The sequence below is a fragment of the Musa acuminata genome, chromosome BXJ2-4 (assembly GCF_036884655.1).
Source record: "Musa acuminata AAA Group cultivar baxijiao chromosome BXJ2-4, Cavendish_Baxijiao_AAA, whole genome shotgun sequence".
In the NCBI taxonomy this organism is placed as follows: Eukaryota; Viridiplantae; Streptophyta; class Magnoliopsida; order Zingiberales; family Musaceae; genus Musa; species Musa acuminata.
Window position 1 is genome coordinate 32640043 of NC_088341.1, and position 16130 is coordinate 32656172.

Sequence of the window (16130 nt, forward strand, 5' to 3'; positions counted from 1 at the left end):
TCCGGAGGCAGAAGACATGCGATTTGGGCTTAGGTTTCGGTCGGGGAGCCCAACATTGGACAAATCAAGGGCCCGAATTGTTTGTGTCCGGTAAAACTCTGGTGCGTTCAAATCAATTTCTTGATCGATGATATTGATATCTTAATATGCACAACAAATGTTCTGATAGTTTATTAGGCTTAATATGCCACATCACAACAAATGTATTGATATCTTTATATGCACAACATCAATATGATACCCCTTCCACCATTACAGAGAAATCTATAGAGTAACACAAATATAAACAAATACAAGGTGATAGATACCCCTTCCACCATTACAGAGAAATCTATAAGAGTAACATAAATATAAACAAAGACAAGGTTGCTTCTTCACCGCCATTCATAACTGCTATAGCAAAATTGTACAAGCAAAACGCATTGACGAAGGTTGAGAACACCACTCGCTCCGCTGCCAGCGATTCGACGAAGGCTGCGACCAGGGCTCTCTCACTTGACCTGTGCTTTCCCTACAACCTTTGAGGTCCTGGATGAAGAGATTGCCACTTGACTTGTGCTTTTCTTTAGACCTGGCATTGCAATACGAGTAACGATGTTTGAGAACACATTGTTGTTGATCTCTCTCTGCTGCGTCATTATGGGATGGAAATAGTTAGAGCAATCCAGAGGCGAAGGCTACTTACTTGGGGACTTCAACATGTCTCTTGATCTTGTTCGGGACGCTGGCACTTGGGCGGTCCTCGAAGACGTTGCCTTCGCCGCCACTCGCGTCGGAGTTTTAGGCCTGCGTTTACGATGTATTGTATATCCTTTAAAGTAAATGGAGGTTAAGAGAAGGATAATTCTGTAGAACTCACGCTTTGGTGGTTTCTGATGATTTGGCTTGTTCCGGGAAGAGATTATACTCGACGAGGCTGCCGATCGAACCATCGGTTTCGGTTCCCATGGAGAGGCCACCATCCGATATGTCACTCAATCGTTCCTCGGAGTCTGCGTCACCGAAACCCAAGAGCTCAGGGTCCGCAGAACTCTGCTCTGCTGCTTCTCCACTGAGCTTTGGATGGCTGTGCTCCTTCTGCTGCCTTCTGTCATCTGCGGACTGGTGAGAACCAGATTCAGAAACCTCGCCACTGTGCTCTGACCAGTTCTCATGATCTGCACCCACCTTATTAGCAGCCATTGCCCTTCCTACAGATGACATCCGTTCTTGACCTACCACTGAATTCGTGGAGGATGAATGCTTCAGTGGGCTGTTACTATGTTTTGATCTGATGTCTTTCGTCTGTTGGAGCTGTTCAATCTCCTCATCTTTCCTTGCAATAGTATCTTTAAGTGATGCCACCTACAATTTCAACGACAGTAACAAACGAATCTTAGCATGCAAAACCTGTTTGGATTTGATCTCAGAAGCATGCTACGAACAGGATCATCGACCGCAAATACGAATAATACTGTGAGAAATAACCTGTTCCATCAAATCTCTGATATCTTTCCCTTCCTTTTGACTCTTTGCAGCACCCAGCTCCACCCCGGAAACCCTCTCAGCAAACTTTAAGGTACTCAGACTCTCGGAGAAAGACCCTGTATCGGGATTTATCTGTACAAACATCAGTGTCTTGGCGTGTCCACCTGCATTGCCAGGAGATGGAATTCCACTAAATGAAGCTCATGCTGAAGTGACTGACACAAACAAGCAATTGCTATCTGTAAACCATCACGAAGAATGCAGATCTTTACCCAAAGAACTTTGCAGTACTTGAGTTAGTTTGCTGTTTCTGTACGGCACATGAGCGGTCTTTTGCGACAGAGCAAATATGACATCTCCGAGAGCCGACAGAGATTTGTTGATGTGTTGCGCTTCCTTGAGCCTATCTCCGGTCACCTCGGAACGGTCAACTCTCTCACTTCCAGCAAGATCTACCAGATGAAGAGAGCCTCGCAAGGTGGTTCCAGTTTTCAGATCCGTTCCTCGAACATGAACTGTCAGAATGCTGTAATAGGAAGCTTATGTGTAAGAGCAGATGCAGCAATAAGGGACAGCATGTTTGCATGCAAAAGATATGAGATCAGAACCTGTGCGACCGGCTACTTCTTTCATTGAGAGTAGTGGCACTCACAGCCCTGTTTCCATGTCCTATCTGCATCAGGTCCAGCACATCAGAAGTAGCTTTGACAGGAAGCATACTCGCATCGGGGACGGCAAGCCCATTTGGCTGGGATGTAGTCAGAACTCCAAGCGTGCGCAAGTTAGAGGGCAAACAGTACCGGCAATCTCATGAACAAGATGATATGTCGTGCAATTTTGATTCTATAGAAAGAAAGAAAGAAAGAACAGGAAAAGAACCGTGCAGAAAAGGATATTTCTTCTGTGAGCTGCCATGTCCGAGCAGATCACGCACTTGCTCATTGTATATTTCAACCATCTGAACACCCACTTCATACAGATATGTGTCTCTCCTACTTAGAGATATCTGAAAGAGGTCGTTCAGAGCTCGATAATTGACACCCCATTCCTTCTCGGTTGCTGATTCCGGTCCAGTCTGAGCAAGACTTTCTCATCAGCAAAGTATGAAGATGAAATATGGATTGTCGAAAGACAAAGCAAGCTCACCATGGTGTAGGTTTTTCCTGATCCAGTCTGACCATATGCAAAAATGCATACATTATAGCCATCAAGAACTGATCGAACTAAAGGCCGAGTGTCCAAGAAGACTTGCTCTGTTTACAGGACATCGAAAGAAAAGTCGTGATTGGAATTGCAGGTTTCATGGTCAATGCATCAAATCAAACCACACAGAGAGATTAGAACCTTGAGTGGCGGTTGAACCGAAGACCTTGTTGAACTTGAACATTCGCTGTCCATCTTTTCCGGGCTTGGAGGGATTCACAACAAGAAGCTCACCGTTCTCACCAATGTAATCTATGGTGGACTGTTTTCTATTCTCCCCAGGAAGGAATGGCCTTATCCGACAGTAAACTCTAATATTTCCTGTAAACAAAGCACTGGTGATCTGAGCCACAACGTAATCCAGTAACAAAGCCACCATATTGCACGAAGAGCTTAAAACCTTTTAGCTCCTGGACCTCGTTGTACAATCTCCTGTTTTCTGCGAGGACGGCATGGTAGTTCTCTACTGCGTCAGTCAGTACCTTCAGCTGTTGCCCTGCACACCATCTCAGGATTCATGTTGGGATGTAAATCATCGTCAGAATGTAGCATCTGTGGTACCATTCTTACCAAAGCTGTTCAATTCTTCGAACCATCTCTTTTGTGAAACCTTCACTTCTTTCTTGATGGAGTTGGAAGACGACCTCAATTCCTAAAAGACATCAACACAGAGTTCCGAGTATCATATGGAGTGACAACCTAAGATATGATTAAGCATCGGAGTACCTGCACCGACTGCATTTGTAGATCTACGAAGCTTTGGAAAACATGTTCCTTTTGGTTCCAGTTCTGAAAATTGAATTCTGAATCTGTCTCTAGCTCCTGTATTCTCCTCTGCGATTCGGCCAAAACGGATTCGGCATCCTTTAGCTTCTCCTCCAATTCAATTTGGTATTCCTTTGCCTTTGTATCCATTTGCTGAAACTGATCTCCGTACGTCCTTTTTACGGTTTCCAACTCTTGCTTAAGCTCTGAAATTATCTTGTCACTCTTTTCCTTCTCCTTGGCCAGCTTTTCAATTTGGTATTCCTTTGTTTTTGTATCCATCTGCTGAAACTGATCTTCGTACGTCCTTTTTATGGTTTCCAACTCTTGGGTAAGATCTGAAATTATCTTGTCACTCTTTTCCTTCTCCTTGGCCAGCTTTTCAATTTGGTATTCCTTTGTTTTTGTATCCATCTGCTGAAACTGATCTTCGTACGTCCTTTTTATGGTTTCCAACTCTTGGGTAAGATCTGAAATTATCTTGTCACTCTTTTCCTTCTCCTTCGTCAGCTTAACCATGTCTTCTTCACCAACTTTGCTTCTCTCTTCGATCTTGTGCTTCTCTGTCTGCAGATGGACAATGACCAAACTTGAACAGGTAAAAAGAGTTGTAATTGCTGTTCATGAAGCAATTACCATCACGTAGGTTAGTTCATCATCGATCTACAATTACTATCGTTGTTCTTTTCTGGAATTGAAACTTGTAGAGATGGCAAGCAAAAGAACAGTCTTTATGAATTAAGCAGTGACAGATGAGAAGCAGACCTTAAGCAGCTGAAGCTGGTTCATAACTATCTGAAACAGAAAGGAGGGCAAGAATCATTTCACCATGGCATTGCAGGGACAAGTATGGATTGCAAATCCACAGGAGATGATCACTGCACCTATTGAGACTACCTGTGTTTCATCAGGTGTACCATTGGCTAGCGTTTCAAGCACTCTAATCCTCGACTGGTACTTCTCCTCGCGTGCTTTTATGAGATTGTTTTGCTATGAACAGGTGAGGAATTCATAAATAACATGTTTAGGAAGCAGAATAAATGCGGACTCATCTCGACTCACATTTCGTATGTGCTCTGCCTGAGTTGAAATACGCCGTTCGATCTCTTGCACAACTTTTCTCAGCAAGCATGCTACTCGCTGGGAGATGAGCACAATGAAATCAAAGGTCGGGACAAAATATTGTGTTCTACTTCTCCATATAGGATATCAGCAGCCAGAAAAGATCGATATCACTTGTAAAAGAACACACTGGCACATTATATGTATTTGGCACACAGGAAATGCTCTCATAGAGAGTTACATACCTGAGGTATTTCTCCATTTTTCCTCTCGATACTTTCCTCGAGAATTCCGTTTACAACGCTTAGAAGAGACTGAGTGGGGGCATTCTACGGACAAGACATTCCAATGTGAAGAACCAGAAAATGATAATGAGAAATAAAGAAAGTAAAAGTGACATGGTTAATGAATTAGAGTAATTACATCTAAACTGTTTGATTTCATCATCTCCGAGATCTTAGCCGCAGGAAGATCATAATAACGCCCTTGTTTTAGCTGGAAAACCTCATGGAATTTATGCCCAACATGATGAGTTGGGGGAGTTGATGGCTCTAGAGGAAATGAAAGGTGAGTTTACAGTAAAATTGCACAACTCAAGGACAATATGCTAGCAAGTAATATCATGACCTATGAACATGATGAATGTTCTCAGATTCTTTTAGCAGAGAAAAGAATCAGAAATGCTATGCCTCTTAAGAATGTAGCAGTTCTATAATGCAGCATCACTTGTATCATGCTGATTTCAGATGAATGCTACATGATCAAATGTTTTTGTTCCAATTAAATAAGGCTCCAACTTTACTTGGTTGAAGAAAATTTGGTAGCATATGGGACTTATCAGTGAGAGCTTCTACCATCATAACATTGATTCTTTGAGACAAGCTTCTACTGCTTGGATAACATGACAGAACTTTTGGCAGGTTGATCCTTTACCATAATGGCTTCATTAATTGCATCATTGCAATGACATGGATAAACAATAATGTTAAGCTAAAGGAAGAACACAAGAAGGATACATGTATGGATTTTTTAAGTTCCTACCACTGGATACCCTCACCGGTGCACTACTGAGATCATCATCAATTTGAAACCATCTGAACTATTTTTCTACCAGAATATAAATGGCATTTACATCTAACCTCTCACATTGTAACATGATAGTAAGCTCAACATGTTTGATTCCAAATGAGCATATCCAGCTTTTCCATAGAGTTCTGAGCCAATGACTTGATGATCACAAAGATAATATACGAAAGTACATCTATGAACAATGAAGATTGAGTTCTGCGTATGAACAAGAATCGCAGCAAAAGGGAGTAAGCAGAAGCATTTCAAACAATGTCCCAAACAGAGGCCTCTGAGACAATGTTAACAGTTCTACTGTTTAGAACCCAGCTTGATTCTTACCCTTAATTAGGGGAGTGAATTAGTCTTGGAAAAATTACTCACACAAACAAGACGCAGATCAAAATTCAAGTTTGTCTCAAACTGTGCTACATCAAATCAGGATATCTTCCTTCATTGGTTTCACGTAGCTGAAGAATCAAAACAATTGACATACCAGACATGATGGGACTTCGCAGGCGGCGTTGTAACCTCGAGTCATGAAAGCTGTGTCTTCTCTCCTCTCCAAAGATAGCAGAACTTTGCCCGTTTAAGGTGGTATCCCCTCTTAGAGCGTCAATCCTGCTCTCCAGAGATTTCCACCTTACTATTCTTGCCTCACCTACGCTCCTCGCCGGAGAGTTCAGATCCCTGTTTTCTCCAGTGTCGGACGTGAGGTGATCCTTAAGAGACCAAAGGCAGTACACTACTGCAGACGCTGGTCCCTGGTTCCAGAATGATGCATCCCACGTTTAGTTCATCAGCTGAAGAGTAACAGTGATGCTAGTCGTCTAGAACATGTGATTCTCTACCTGTTCTAAGTCTGAAACCTTGAAACTGGGCAGTCCCGCCTGTTCAACAGCAGCAATAAATTTCCTTATGTTTTCTGAACGGTTCTCCGTCCTGATCTGCAACCATAGTTCACGCTAAGACCAAAGGAGAATCCTACATTACGATCAAACGTCAGAGATGTTGAGGTCTGAACCTCCCCCGAGTAGTCTGGATTAAACCTCTTGAGGATGCCACACAAGAGAGCTCCGTCGAGCAACCGCGCTCTGAGTTCCTCCTCCAACGCGTCGACCGGTATGTCAAGGCCGGGGAACAAACTGTTGAGCCACTCGATCACTTCTGACCGCCTCTTAGCTGAACGCATCCCAAAGTTACAGGGGGAGAACAAAGAGGGAAACGTCGTGAACCAAAGTGCAGCATATGCTCACCCATATCGGCGTCCGTGTCAGGGCCGGTCATTCCTTGGCATGCCCCGTCTTCGCCTCGGCAACTCGCGCGCGCATCGCCAATCGGCAATTTGAGCAATGCCCCGAGCTTCATCGGGGAGCAACCATCCAGTGCGCCCGCCGGAAAGAATAGGTGAGCATTGAGATCGAATTGCAGGGAGAAAGGGATGACATCGCTCGCGGGACTTCTTGAAGCCGCGAAAACCTCCGAGCTTTAAGGCGAGCACGTCCTTTCTTTACTAAATTCTCATCCATTGTCCCCTTTGAAGAAGGAAATCGATTGCTATTCATGGCTTCTTCTTCCTCACTTGGTGCCTTCTTTTTTTCTTCGCCTCTACTCGACGCCTGCCGTTCCTGCCAACAGCAGAACAAAACGAAATCCACCATGTTGGCACTCTCCACAGCCTGTGGATGACCTGCACGTCGTTGACTCACGGAAGAACGTCTCCTTCCGAAATTTCCGGCGGCGCCTCTGCTACCGTATTAATTCAATTTATTATTTCGAATAACAATATTATATTTCTAAATATGACTCTCACCGTAAGCAATACAAATACGTGCTTATCACATTTCGTATATGTGCGTCCATCTCCGATGGATTGATCGGTGCATCTCCTTTGGGAAGGAATCGATCTTTTCTAGGATCGAATGCTGGCTGACTAACTGACGACTTGGACTCCACGAATCTTTCTCAAAGAGAAATAGCCAAAGTGCTTGCAAACAAAGTACTTAGCACATGAAAAACCATGCTGCAGATTCTGGGCATGCTTTGTATGCTCAAAACACAAGTGGATGTTCTTCTTCCCAGCCGAAGAAACAAGACGGCGAAACGGAGCAGTGCGCGAGAAGCCTACAATTACAATCCATCTGCAGGATTAGATTAAAAGCTTGCATTAATTTAAACTGATACGATTTACTACAATATTTTTATTTTGCTATCAATTACACCGTCAATATTTTTCTGTACAGAACTTATGGAGGACAGCTAAAGTCCTCGAGCCAAATAGCCCATGAAAGACACGTGCAGACTATACAATTTAATAGCAAGAATCGAAATATTATGTTGACTCGATAGAGATCGGACACTTTTGACTTATCTTATCGCTATTCCAAAAAGCCGGGCGTTGAAGATTTGATTCGCGTGAAAAAGTAAGAAGGCTTTTATCGTGACAGAAGACGTAAACATGGTACAATACCGGTCACTCGTGTCACACAAGCCGCGTGTCCGGTTCTTGTATTCATACCGTAAGACCTTTTATTAGTAACAGTGTTATCCAGTCGGTCAAATCTGATTCGACGATCTGTGTGTGCTGCTGGAACTAACATCGACCGTCTTCCTGGACGATCTACCGTAAGTGGTAACGCCACTAAGGTAATCGAGATCGTCGTAATCCGTGGGAAATATTAATGTGCCTGTTTGAACAGTGAAGACGCAATAGAAATAGAAATCACGAGGGTCAACTAACGTGTGTGTGTGTGGGAGTTTCAAAGCGGCGTCCTGTGTTGAACGTGGACTATCGACTTCCCACGGCCAAGGCGGCTTTTGCTTCTTCCGTGTCATGCGTTGTCATATCCACATCGGAAACCGGAGAGCCGACAAGTTTCTATTGGTGCGTCGCACCTGACCACGCCGTCGACGCAGCCGCGCGAATCAGTCAACACCCTCACTGTCTTGTGAACGAAACACGCCTGCGCACGGGTTAATCACCGTTCCATGGGCAGCCGAGAAGCAGAGGAGAGAAAAACCGTACTCTGAGGGCTCTCTCCTGACGAAAGATTTGGACCCACAACATCCTTCTCGTGTCCAGAACTCCTCTATATAAATTGCCCGCCGCGCCACCTGCTGCAGAAGTACCCCCACCCAAACTCCCAACTCTTTTCGAAGGGTGTGTGCGGAGGTCTCACCCTTTTGCGGCGTCAAAATGGCCAGATTCTCAGTCATTCTCTCATCCCTTTTCTTATCCTTTGCAGGTGATTCGGTTTTCTTTGGCTTTAATTTGTGGATTTCTGGATCTGTTTCTCTGTTATTTATACTGTATTTCCAACATGTTTTTGTCTCTGTTTTCAGGAGGGATGGCCGCAACGTTCACGCTGACGAACAACTGCGAGTACCCCGTGTGGCCTGGCATGCTCTCGAGCGCCGGCACGCCTGCGCTGTCCACGACGGGTTTCCAGCTGCAGACGGGCGAGTCCCGCAGCCTGGACGCGCCGACCACGTGGTCGGGGCGTTTCTGGGGCCGCACCCTCTGTGCCACCGACTCCAGCGGCAGGTTCAGCTGCGCCACCGGCGACTGCGGGTCCGGCGGGGTGGAGTGCTCCGGAGGCGGCGCGGCACCCCCGGCCACCCTGGCGGAGTTCACGCTCGACGGCAGCGGTGGGATGGACTTCTACGACGTGAGCCTCGTGGACGGCTACAACCTCCCGATGCTGGTGGTGCCGCAGGGAGGCTCCGGCGGGAGCTGCAGCTCGACGGGGTGCCTGGTGGACCTCAACGGGCTGTGCCCGTCGGACCTTAAGGTGATGCTGTCGACCTCCGACGGGGGGAGCGAGAGCGTGGCGTGCAAGAGCGCGTGCGAGGCGTTCGGGTCGCCCCAGTTCTGCTGCAGCGGTGACTACGGCAACCCTAACACGTGCAAGCCATCGTCGTACTCGCAGTTCTTCAAGAACGCCTGTCCCAAGGCCTACAGCTACGCCTACGACGACGCCACCTCCACCTTTACCTGCGCCTCCGCTAATTACCTCATCACTTTCTGCCCCAGCACCACAAGGTAAACCTAATTCTTCTTCTTCTTCCTTATATGTTCTTCGAGATAGAGCGTGCAACCCGCAAAGAACTATTGTATAGGCTGTCAAGAGTGGCACCAGGTAGCTTGAGAGCCACTGTATGACCTCAATCTTGTGGCCATGGACGTCAAAAAGGAGAGTTAGGCGAACGCGGCAAGCGTGGCTTTTTGGCTGTGCAAGCGATGCACGCACGCTGTTAGCGTGCAGAAAACTGCACCACAGTGTGTCTCTGGTCCTGCCGACTGCCCCAACTTCAAGTCCCAGCAAAATCCTAATCAACCTTTTTGGGTTGTGGGGGTTGGGTTGAGGTCGGTCAGACACCACGAGCAATCTTCTTGGCGACAAAACAGAGTAGGACACCTAAGGCCGACGGTCGGGGGGGGGGGGGGTTGGGGGCAACAACACTGGACCTTCTCCTTCTTTCATCTGTCCTTTTCTCGGCAGCTTGCCCTCCATAGTCTTTATTATTTCATGTACGATGAATCAAGTGTTTCAAGCCGATTCTCTTAACGTTACTGATCTTATATGTTTTCTTTTGACAGCCAGAAATCTTCGGACACGAATCCGGAGGCAGCGGGCATTCCGTCGAGTAGCAACAGCACGATGGTCTACATCGGCGGGGAGCAAGCGAGCCACGCCACGGCCACCGTGCCACGAATCGCCGCCGTGCTTCTCGCCTTCTCCGTTGCTCTTCTCGCTATGCATCTTGGCTTGTAAAGCGCTACTACTACTACTACAACTACTACTAAATAGGAGGCAGCAGCGATAGGTGGGTAGTCCGGGACACCACTTGATGTCTCATTCATACGATGGAGACGAAAGATTTCGTCGAGCTGATCACAGGCGAAGCTCAGATTGCCGGGCTCAGAGTCGCCTCCTTCCTGTTTCATCTCCTTCTTCTTCCTCGGACGAATTAGTCTCTCACAGACACGATCTGGGGTGGGTCAACGAGGTCAAGGTCCTGTTCGTCAGGACTGGAGGGCCCACTCACGATAGACCACATCACCCCTGAAATTTTTCAGGGTCACTCCAATCTAGTATTCTTGGTTGTTAGAGTTTACAGTTGTATTAGCTTTCTGCAGGGTTAGGGATTTTGGGGATACGCCTACATTGTTTCACATTGTATTTGATCGACAGAAATCATATGATTTATATTTAAAAGTTAGGTTAGAAACATTTGGTGCAATATATGTACCCTTGGAAGTTTGGACATGAAAGAACAATGGCTGCTCACCAAAATTGCATGACATAATTCTTATTAATTTAATAATCAGATATTACACAAGTGTGTTCTACAGCAACTTAATCCAAACTAACATTACCTACCTACCTAACTGTTCCTTCCTTGATTTGGATACTGAATTTTGATGTATGTTATGCCCTAAAATTACCAAATCAAGGAGATTATTGGCTATATAGCTTACAAAGACATTGGAAATTGTGATTGGTGTTTTTGAATTGAGCTTCCATTTAATTATATTTTTTTTAATATTTTGTAATTAATTCGGGATTATGGTGTTTAATATTTTGTTTTTGTATCCATAAAAGATCTCTATGATTTTTTTAAAAAAATAAATATTAATTTTGACTGATATGATAGAAATTGATCTAATCTATCTCATTTTCGAAGTCGAGATCTTTTATCTTATTATTACAAAAAATTATGTCGGGTCCATTTTGACTTATTGGTTGCCTGTAAAAAAAATATTTAGAATTAATTTAATAAATTTAGAATGAATATATATAACTATATATATAATTAATTTTATAATTATTAAATTAATATTTTCTTTGGGTATCATATGTATCATATCCCGCACTCCACATGTGGCGCTTCGATTAATCGAAAATAATAATTATATCAAATCTAATCGAAAGTAATAATATTAGCTCTCACTGAATCAAACTCGTCGCTTCACCTAACTTGTCATGTTTGTGTTCTTCTCGCCATTAACAACGTCATATTAGTCTTGCCACCATCACCATTATCATCGCATCATCCACCATTTCAAAAGGAGTCACTTGCACCATCCACAATCCTCTATCCTTGCCATGTCTACCTCAGTCCTACCTGCCAAAAATCTCCGCAGTTTCCAAGAAGGAGAGTCGGGAGTAATCAACCTCGTCATCCCACCCAATCAATTGCGCTAAGATCGTGTATGTCAACTCGGCCTTCTTCCGATCGGAGTCAGCACCTTGACATGCTCTCACAGGTGGAAGACGAGAAAGTGAAAAGGAGCATGTTGTCAAAAGAAACATAATAAACATATAAAATAAGCTAAGAATTCCAACTTAGGCTCTGATTAGGTCGTCTACGTACCCATCCACCTGAGCTGGTACCATGTCACCACTGGGACCCACGCAATCCAACTTTGGATTCACCGGATCTCTCGCCCGAATGTTTCCTTGCTCGGATTATTCAAAGCTAAACAAGCGTTGAATGCTTGAAATTTAGAAGCAATAAATGTTTTCCCTCGTTCGTTGTCAAATCTGATGGCGAGGAAGCTCAACAACCCTCCATTCTTATTTAGGTGCAGCAGATCATATCTCAATTCGACCAACTTCAGTTTAGATCACTGTTACTTCGTCTAAAAACTCGAAGACATGATCTGTCTTCTTTTGTCACTAGTGATATTGTCACTGCAACTTTATTCACTTTGCATTCTAATAATCATATTATTATCAGTAATGTTGATTCATGTCTGAGAAAACCTGAGACGAAGAGGTCCAAAAACATGTAACACAAAGCATAAAAGAATCTGCACTGTCTTCTTCGCGAGCACCAATTGACTACTGTCTCCATCCTTCTTAAAGTCTGTGTCGTCATTTTGCCCTTATCACTGACACATTAAGCATGTAGATGAAAGAAATGTCAAGAACAATTGGGTGCATCGATCTAATTTCTCAAGGCTTCTGCCAATCGTTTCGTGTGACAAGATTACGTGTTTGGATCGTTCACTTCATCTCAATCAACGTTCATCTCTGACTTGGAGGAAACAAACTTGTGGATTACGTGACAGCGGAAGCTTGGTTAGAAACAGTTTACTGTAATCTCGATTACAACAAGTCTTGTTATTCGAAGCTCAAGCTATGTTAGCATTAGGGAGAGTAGTGTAAGTATCAAAACGATCGATACTATTATGTAAAATATTTTAATATTAACATATAAAATTAAATAATAATAAATCTATTTTAAGATATATATTTCGAAGTTATTCAAAAAAATTTTATTTGATTTATGTGGCGGTAGTGACCGAAGCCATCGCAAACAATATCGTTACTGCAATTGCTGCACACGATGGTGTTGCACAACAATCACAGTCATCACACGCATCATGCTTGTCATAAGAATGTTATAATCTACAACACTTTCACTACATATATAATTGTTGCCCGTGATTGAGCTGGTGACCGTCGAAGGTTGTCGACCTCAATAATACTATTGTCGACAATAAGCTGTCAATAATAGTCTATCAATCAAGCACAAGAAACCTTATATCAGCCATAAACAAGTGATATGATGAACCGGATAGAAAAGAAAATCAACAATATAAATGAATCGTTAATGCATCGTAAATAACCGAACAATACCTTTACACCAGCAAAAAGTGCTAACAAATATATATAAAATATTTGATTTCATAAAAATAGCTTTGATACTAATTATAAGCATAAAAATCATTCTTATGCTAATGCGAAAAACTTTAATTTTAAAATCTAAAATCAAATAATAATATATATATTTAACGATATGTATCTTTTAATGTTATTCGGAAAGTTTTTATCTGATAGATAGACATATCGTTATTAGATCCGAAAGCTACGGCGATGTCGATGTCGATATAAAAGGATAACTAGATTCATCTTCTCCTCTCTTCTAATCTTCCATATGATCACCATAAGTATGAATTAGAGATAAAAGGAAGATGAAAGAATATTTATAATTGGTTCACATGACTAAGAAAAGACGAGAGAAGATATATAATCTCCTAATAATATCATATATTCAAATATTAATATTGAGTCCCTAGGAGATTTTATATTTTTATAGACGAGAGTAAAGGATATAAAATAATTTCTTATACTTTTAGAAAAAATCTCCTCTATAAAATTATCTTATAAAAAAATTTATAATAATTGTTTTTTTTATTGATCAATAATTCTAATCAAAATCTAATCATATCAATAATATATTTTCGAACTACATACCCTAACAAATAAAATTTACACTTTGTACTACACTCAACCTCCCTTATGACAGATCCTAGAAATTGTGCATTGACAACGCAGGGACGCTTTCTTCTTCTTCTTCTTCTTCTTGGTGGTTCCAATGGCTGTGAGACATTATCCACCAAGAAAATAAAGACGAAACACAAGGCCAAACCACGCAAAAGAAGCGAGACAGCGAGGAAGATGGGTTTCTTAGTAGGATCATGGTGTATGGCGCACTGTGGACGGTGACATTTAGCCTTCGCCTAAAAGCCAATCCAACTCGAAGGAAACTGTACTGAGGAGATCTGGACTCCTATTTCGACGCCATTGTGTGGGCTTGGGCTGCGTTTTAGTCCGGCCCACTACGGCCCGACTTAGCACATTAAAGGAGTGCAATACTGCACGGTCTCAGAACTTGAAGAAAAGGAAAAATGTTATCCTTTGCCCGTTACAGTCGGTTTATGGTTAAGTACACGGTTGGCATCACTCCGCATGGGAGTAAAAGCCCCGTCACCAAACCACTCACCACGTGACATCGTTTGAACTAATACCAACGATCTCTGCTATAAAGTGGCCTACTCAACCCAGCATTAGATTTCCCTCTTCTCCCACCCAAATCTTCCTCCTGGCAGTGCATGGGAGCTGTTGCCGTTGCTGCTGCTTTCTCTTCTCCTTCATCATTCCTCCTCCCTCACTGCTGTCTACAGCCAGTCCGAGGAACCCTGCTGCCTCCTTTGTTTCGCTGATGGAACCTCCTTTAGCTGCCATTCCTCTGCTGCTGACTGTTTACCGACTGTTCTTGCTGTTTCTTGGAGGTACTAACGATGAGCGCGTTCTTTTGTGGTTGTTGTTGAGTTGCCTGCGTTCTGTTCGTCGAAATGAAAGATTGTTGTGTGTGTGTGTTGTGCAGTGGAGGGGAGTGTGTTCACGTTCGTCAACAAGTGCGGGGAAACGGTTTGGCCGGGGATCTTGTCCAACGCCGGCAGCCCGCAGCTGGAGTCCACCGGATTTGAGCTCCCTGTCGCGTCGTCTCGCTCCTTCCAGGCCCCCACCGGATGGTCCGGCCGGTTCTGGGCGCGGACCGGCTGCTCCGCTTCTGCCGTCGGCGGCGGCGGCGCCTGGTCCTGTGCCACCGGCGACTGCGGGTCCGGTCAGGTGGAGTGCAACGGCGCGGGCGCGGCCCCGCCCGCGACGCTCGCGGAGTTCACCCTCGCGCCATCGTCGGCGGGGCGGGACTTCTACGACGTCAGCCTGGTGGACGGCTACAACCTGCCGATGGTGGTGGCGGCGAGCGCGGGGGCGTGCGCGGCCACGGGGTGCGTCGTGGACCTGAACCGGATGTGCCCCGCGGAGCTGCGGGCCGCGGAGGGGGAGGCGTGCCGGAGCGCCTGCGAGGCGTTCGGGACGCCGGAGTACTGCTGCAGCGGGGCGTTCGCCAGTCCGGCGACGTGCCAGCCGTCGGCGTACTCGCAGATGTTCAAGGCGGCGTGCCCCAAGTCGTACAGCTACGCGTTCGACGATCCCACCAGCACCTTCACCTGCGCCGGCGGAGCTGACTACACCATCACATTCTGCCCAGAGTCAGCACCAAGGTACCACCCCAAACTCCCATTTTGCATGACGGCAACAACATGGGAAAGTTCATGCCCACAACCTGTTTGTGATTATTCCAGTTTCTTGTACTCGAACCACTTTCGCACTGTCACGAGAGAACTGATCGATTTCTTCCGTTGCTCCACCGAAAAACGACGCACAGCAGTCAGAAAGCATCGACAGACTCCTACAGTAGTCCAACTCCATACACAACTGCGACATCGACGCCTACAGCAACCGGCGGGCTGATGCTGGAAGACGACTCCTGGCTTGCAAGCATGGCGACCGGCGACGCAAACACCGCGAGGAGGGCCGTCCCTTTCCTGCGCCAAGCCTTATTCATTGTAGCCACCGCAATGGCCTGTACACTACTTGTGCGATAGCACAACGTGAATGCTTGATTCGATTCCACGCCCCCTCCATGTCTCGTGTCTCGCTTTCTTTAAAGCCAAATTTGAAACGAGAAAGCAAAAGCAGATTCGGATTGGATTCCCGGCACGAACTGTCACCGATTAAAGCTACCGTCGCGCTTCTCGAGAACAGAGGATTGACCACTTCGAGGAAGCTGCATGATATATTATTGCGAGCCGGGCAACCATGTGATGATGTGGGGTACGTTGAAATGGGCATGATGAAGAGAGGCAAGTTGTGGATTCCTTCGAGGGAGTGAAGGAGAAGTCATTCCTTCGAGCTAATCCAAGAACA

At 44.9% G+C, this 16130-nt stretch overlaps 3 protein-coding genes across 6 annotated transcripts; 2 read left to right on the plus strand and 1 right to left on the minus strand.

Moving 5' to 3' along the window:
* Positions 1-75: 75 nt before the first annotated feature.
* LOC135610366 (kinesin-like protein KIN-14P) lies at positions 76-7282 on the minus strand. 2 transcript variants are annotated; one of them, XM_065104789.1, is made up of 22 exons: positions 6819-7282; positions 6587-6744; positions 6414-6509; positions 6059-6326; positions 4921-5048; positions 4743-4826; positions 4498-4575; positions 4333-4425; positions 4201-4230; positions 3397-4002; positions 3241-3322; positions 3071-3166; positions 2812-2991; positions 2614-2720; positions 2364-2542; positions 2076-2240; positions 1740-1993; positions 1468-1631; positions 1168-1344; positions 860-1101; positions 686-786; positions 76-571 (listed from the first exon to the last, which is right to left on the minus strand). In XM_065104789.1, the coding sequence occupies exons 1-22, from the start codon at positions 6928-6930 to the stop codon at positions 492-494; spliced, it is 3480 nt and encodes a 1159-aa protein (XP_064960861.1). In that variant the 5' UTR covers positions 6931-7282; the 3' UTR covers positions 76-491. The 2 variants fall into 2 exon arrangements, with proteins under 2 accessions (XP_064960861.1, XP_064960860.1); XM_065104788.1 differs by having other exon boundaries at positions 78-571; positions 860-1344.
* A 1368-nt stretch (positions 7283-8650) lies between these two features.
* On the plus strand, positions 8651-10841 carry LOC135610368 (thaumatin-like protein 1b). Its single transcript, XM_065104791.1, has 3 exons — positions 8651-8807; positions 8905-9604; positions 10163-10841. Exons 1-3 carry the CDS (start codon positions 8759-8761, stop codon positions 10335-10337), a joined length of 924 nt encoding a protein of 307 aa, XP_064960863.1. The 5' UTR covers positions 8651-8758; the 3' UTR covers positions 10338-10841.
* Positions 10842-14316: 3475 nt separating this feature from the next.
* LOC103977291 (thaumatin-like protein 1) lies at positions 14317-15841 on the plus strand. 3 transcript variants are annotated; one of them, XM_009392770.3, is made up of 3 exons: positions 14317-14647; positions 14743-15424; positions 15589-15841. In XM_009392770.3, exons 1-3 carry the CDS (start codon positions 14578-14580, stop codon positions 15806-15808), a joined length of 972 nt encoding a protein of 323 aa, XP_009391045.2. In that variant the 5' UTR covers positions 14317-14577; the 3' UTR covers positions 15809-15841. The 3 variants fall into 3 exon arrangements, with proteins under 3 accessions (XP_009391045.2, XP_009391054.2, XP_064960867.1); XM_009392779.3 differs by having other exon boundaries at positions 15592-15841; XM_065104795.1 differs by having other exon boundaries at positions 14441-14647; positions 15506-15841.
* Positions 15842-16130: the final 289 nt, after the last annotated feature.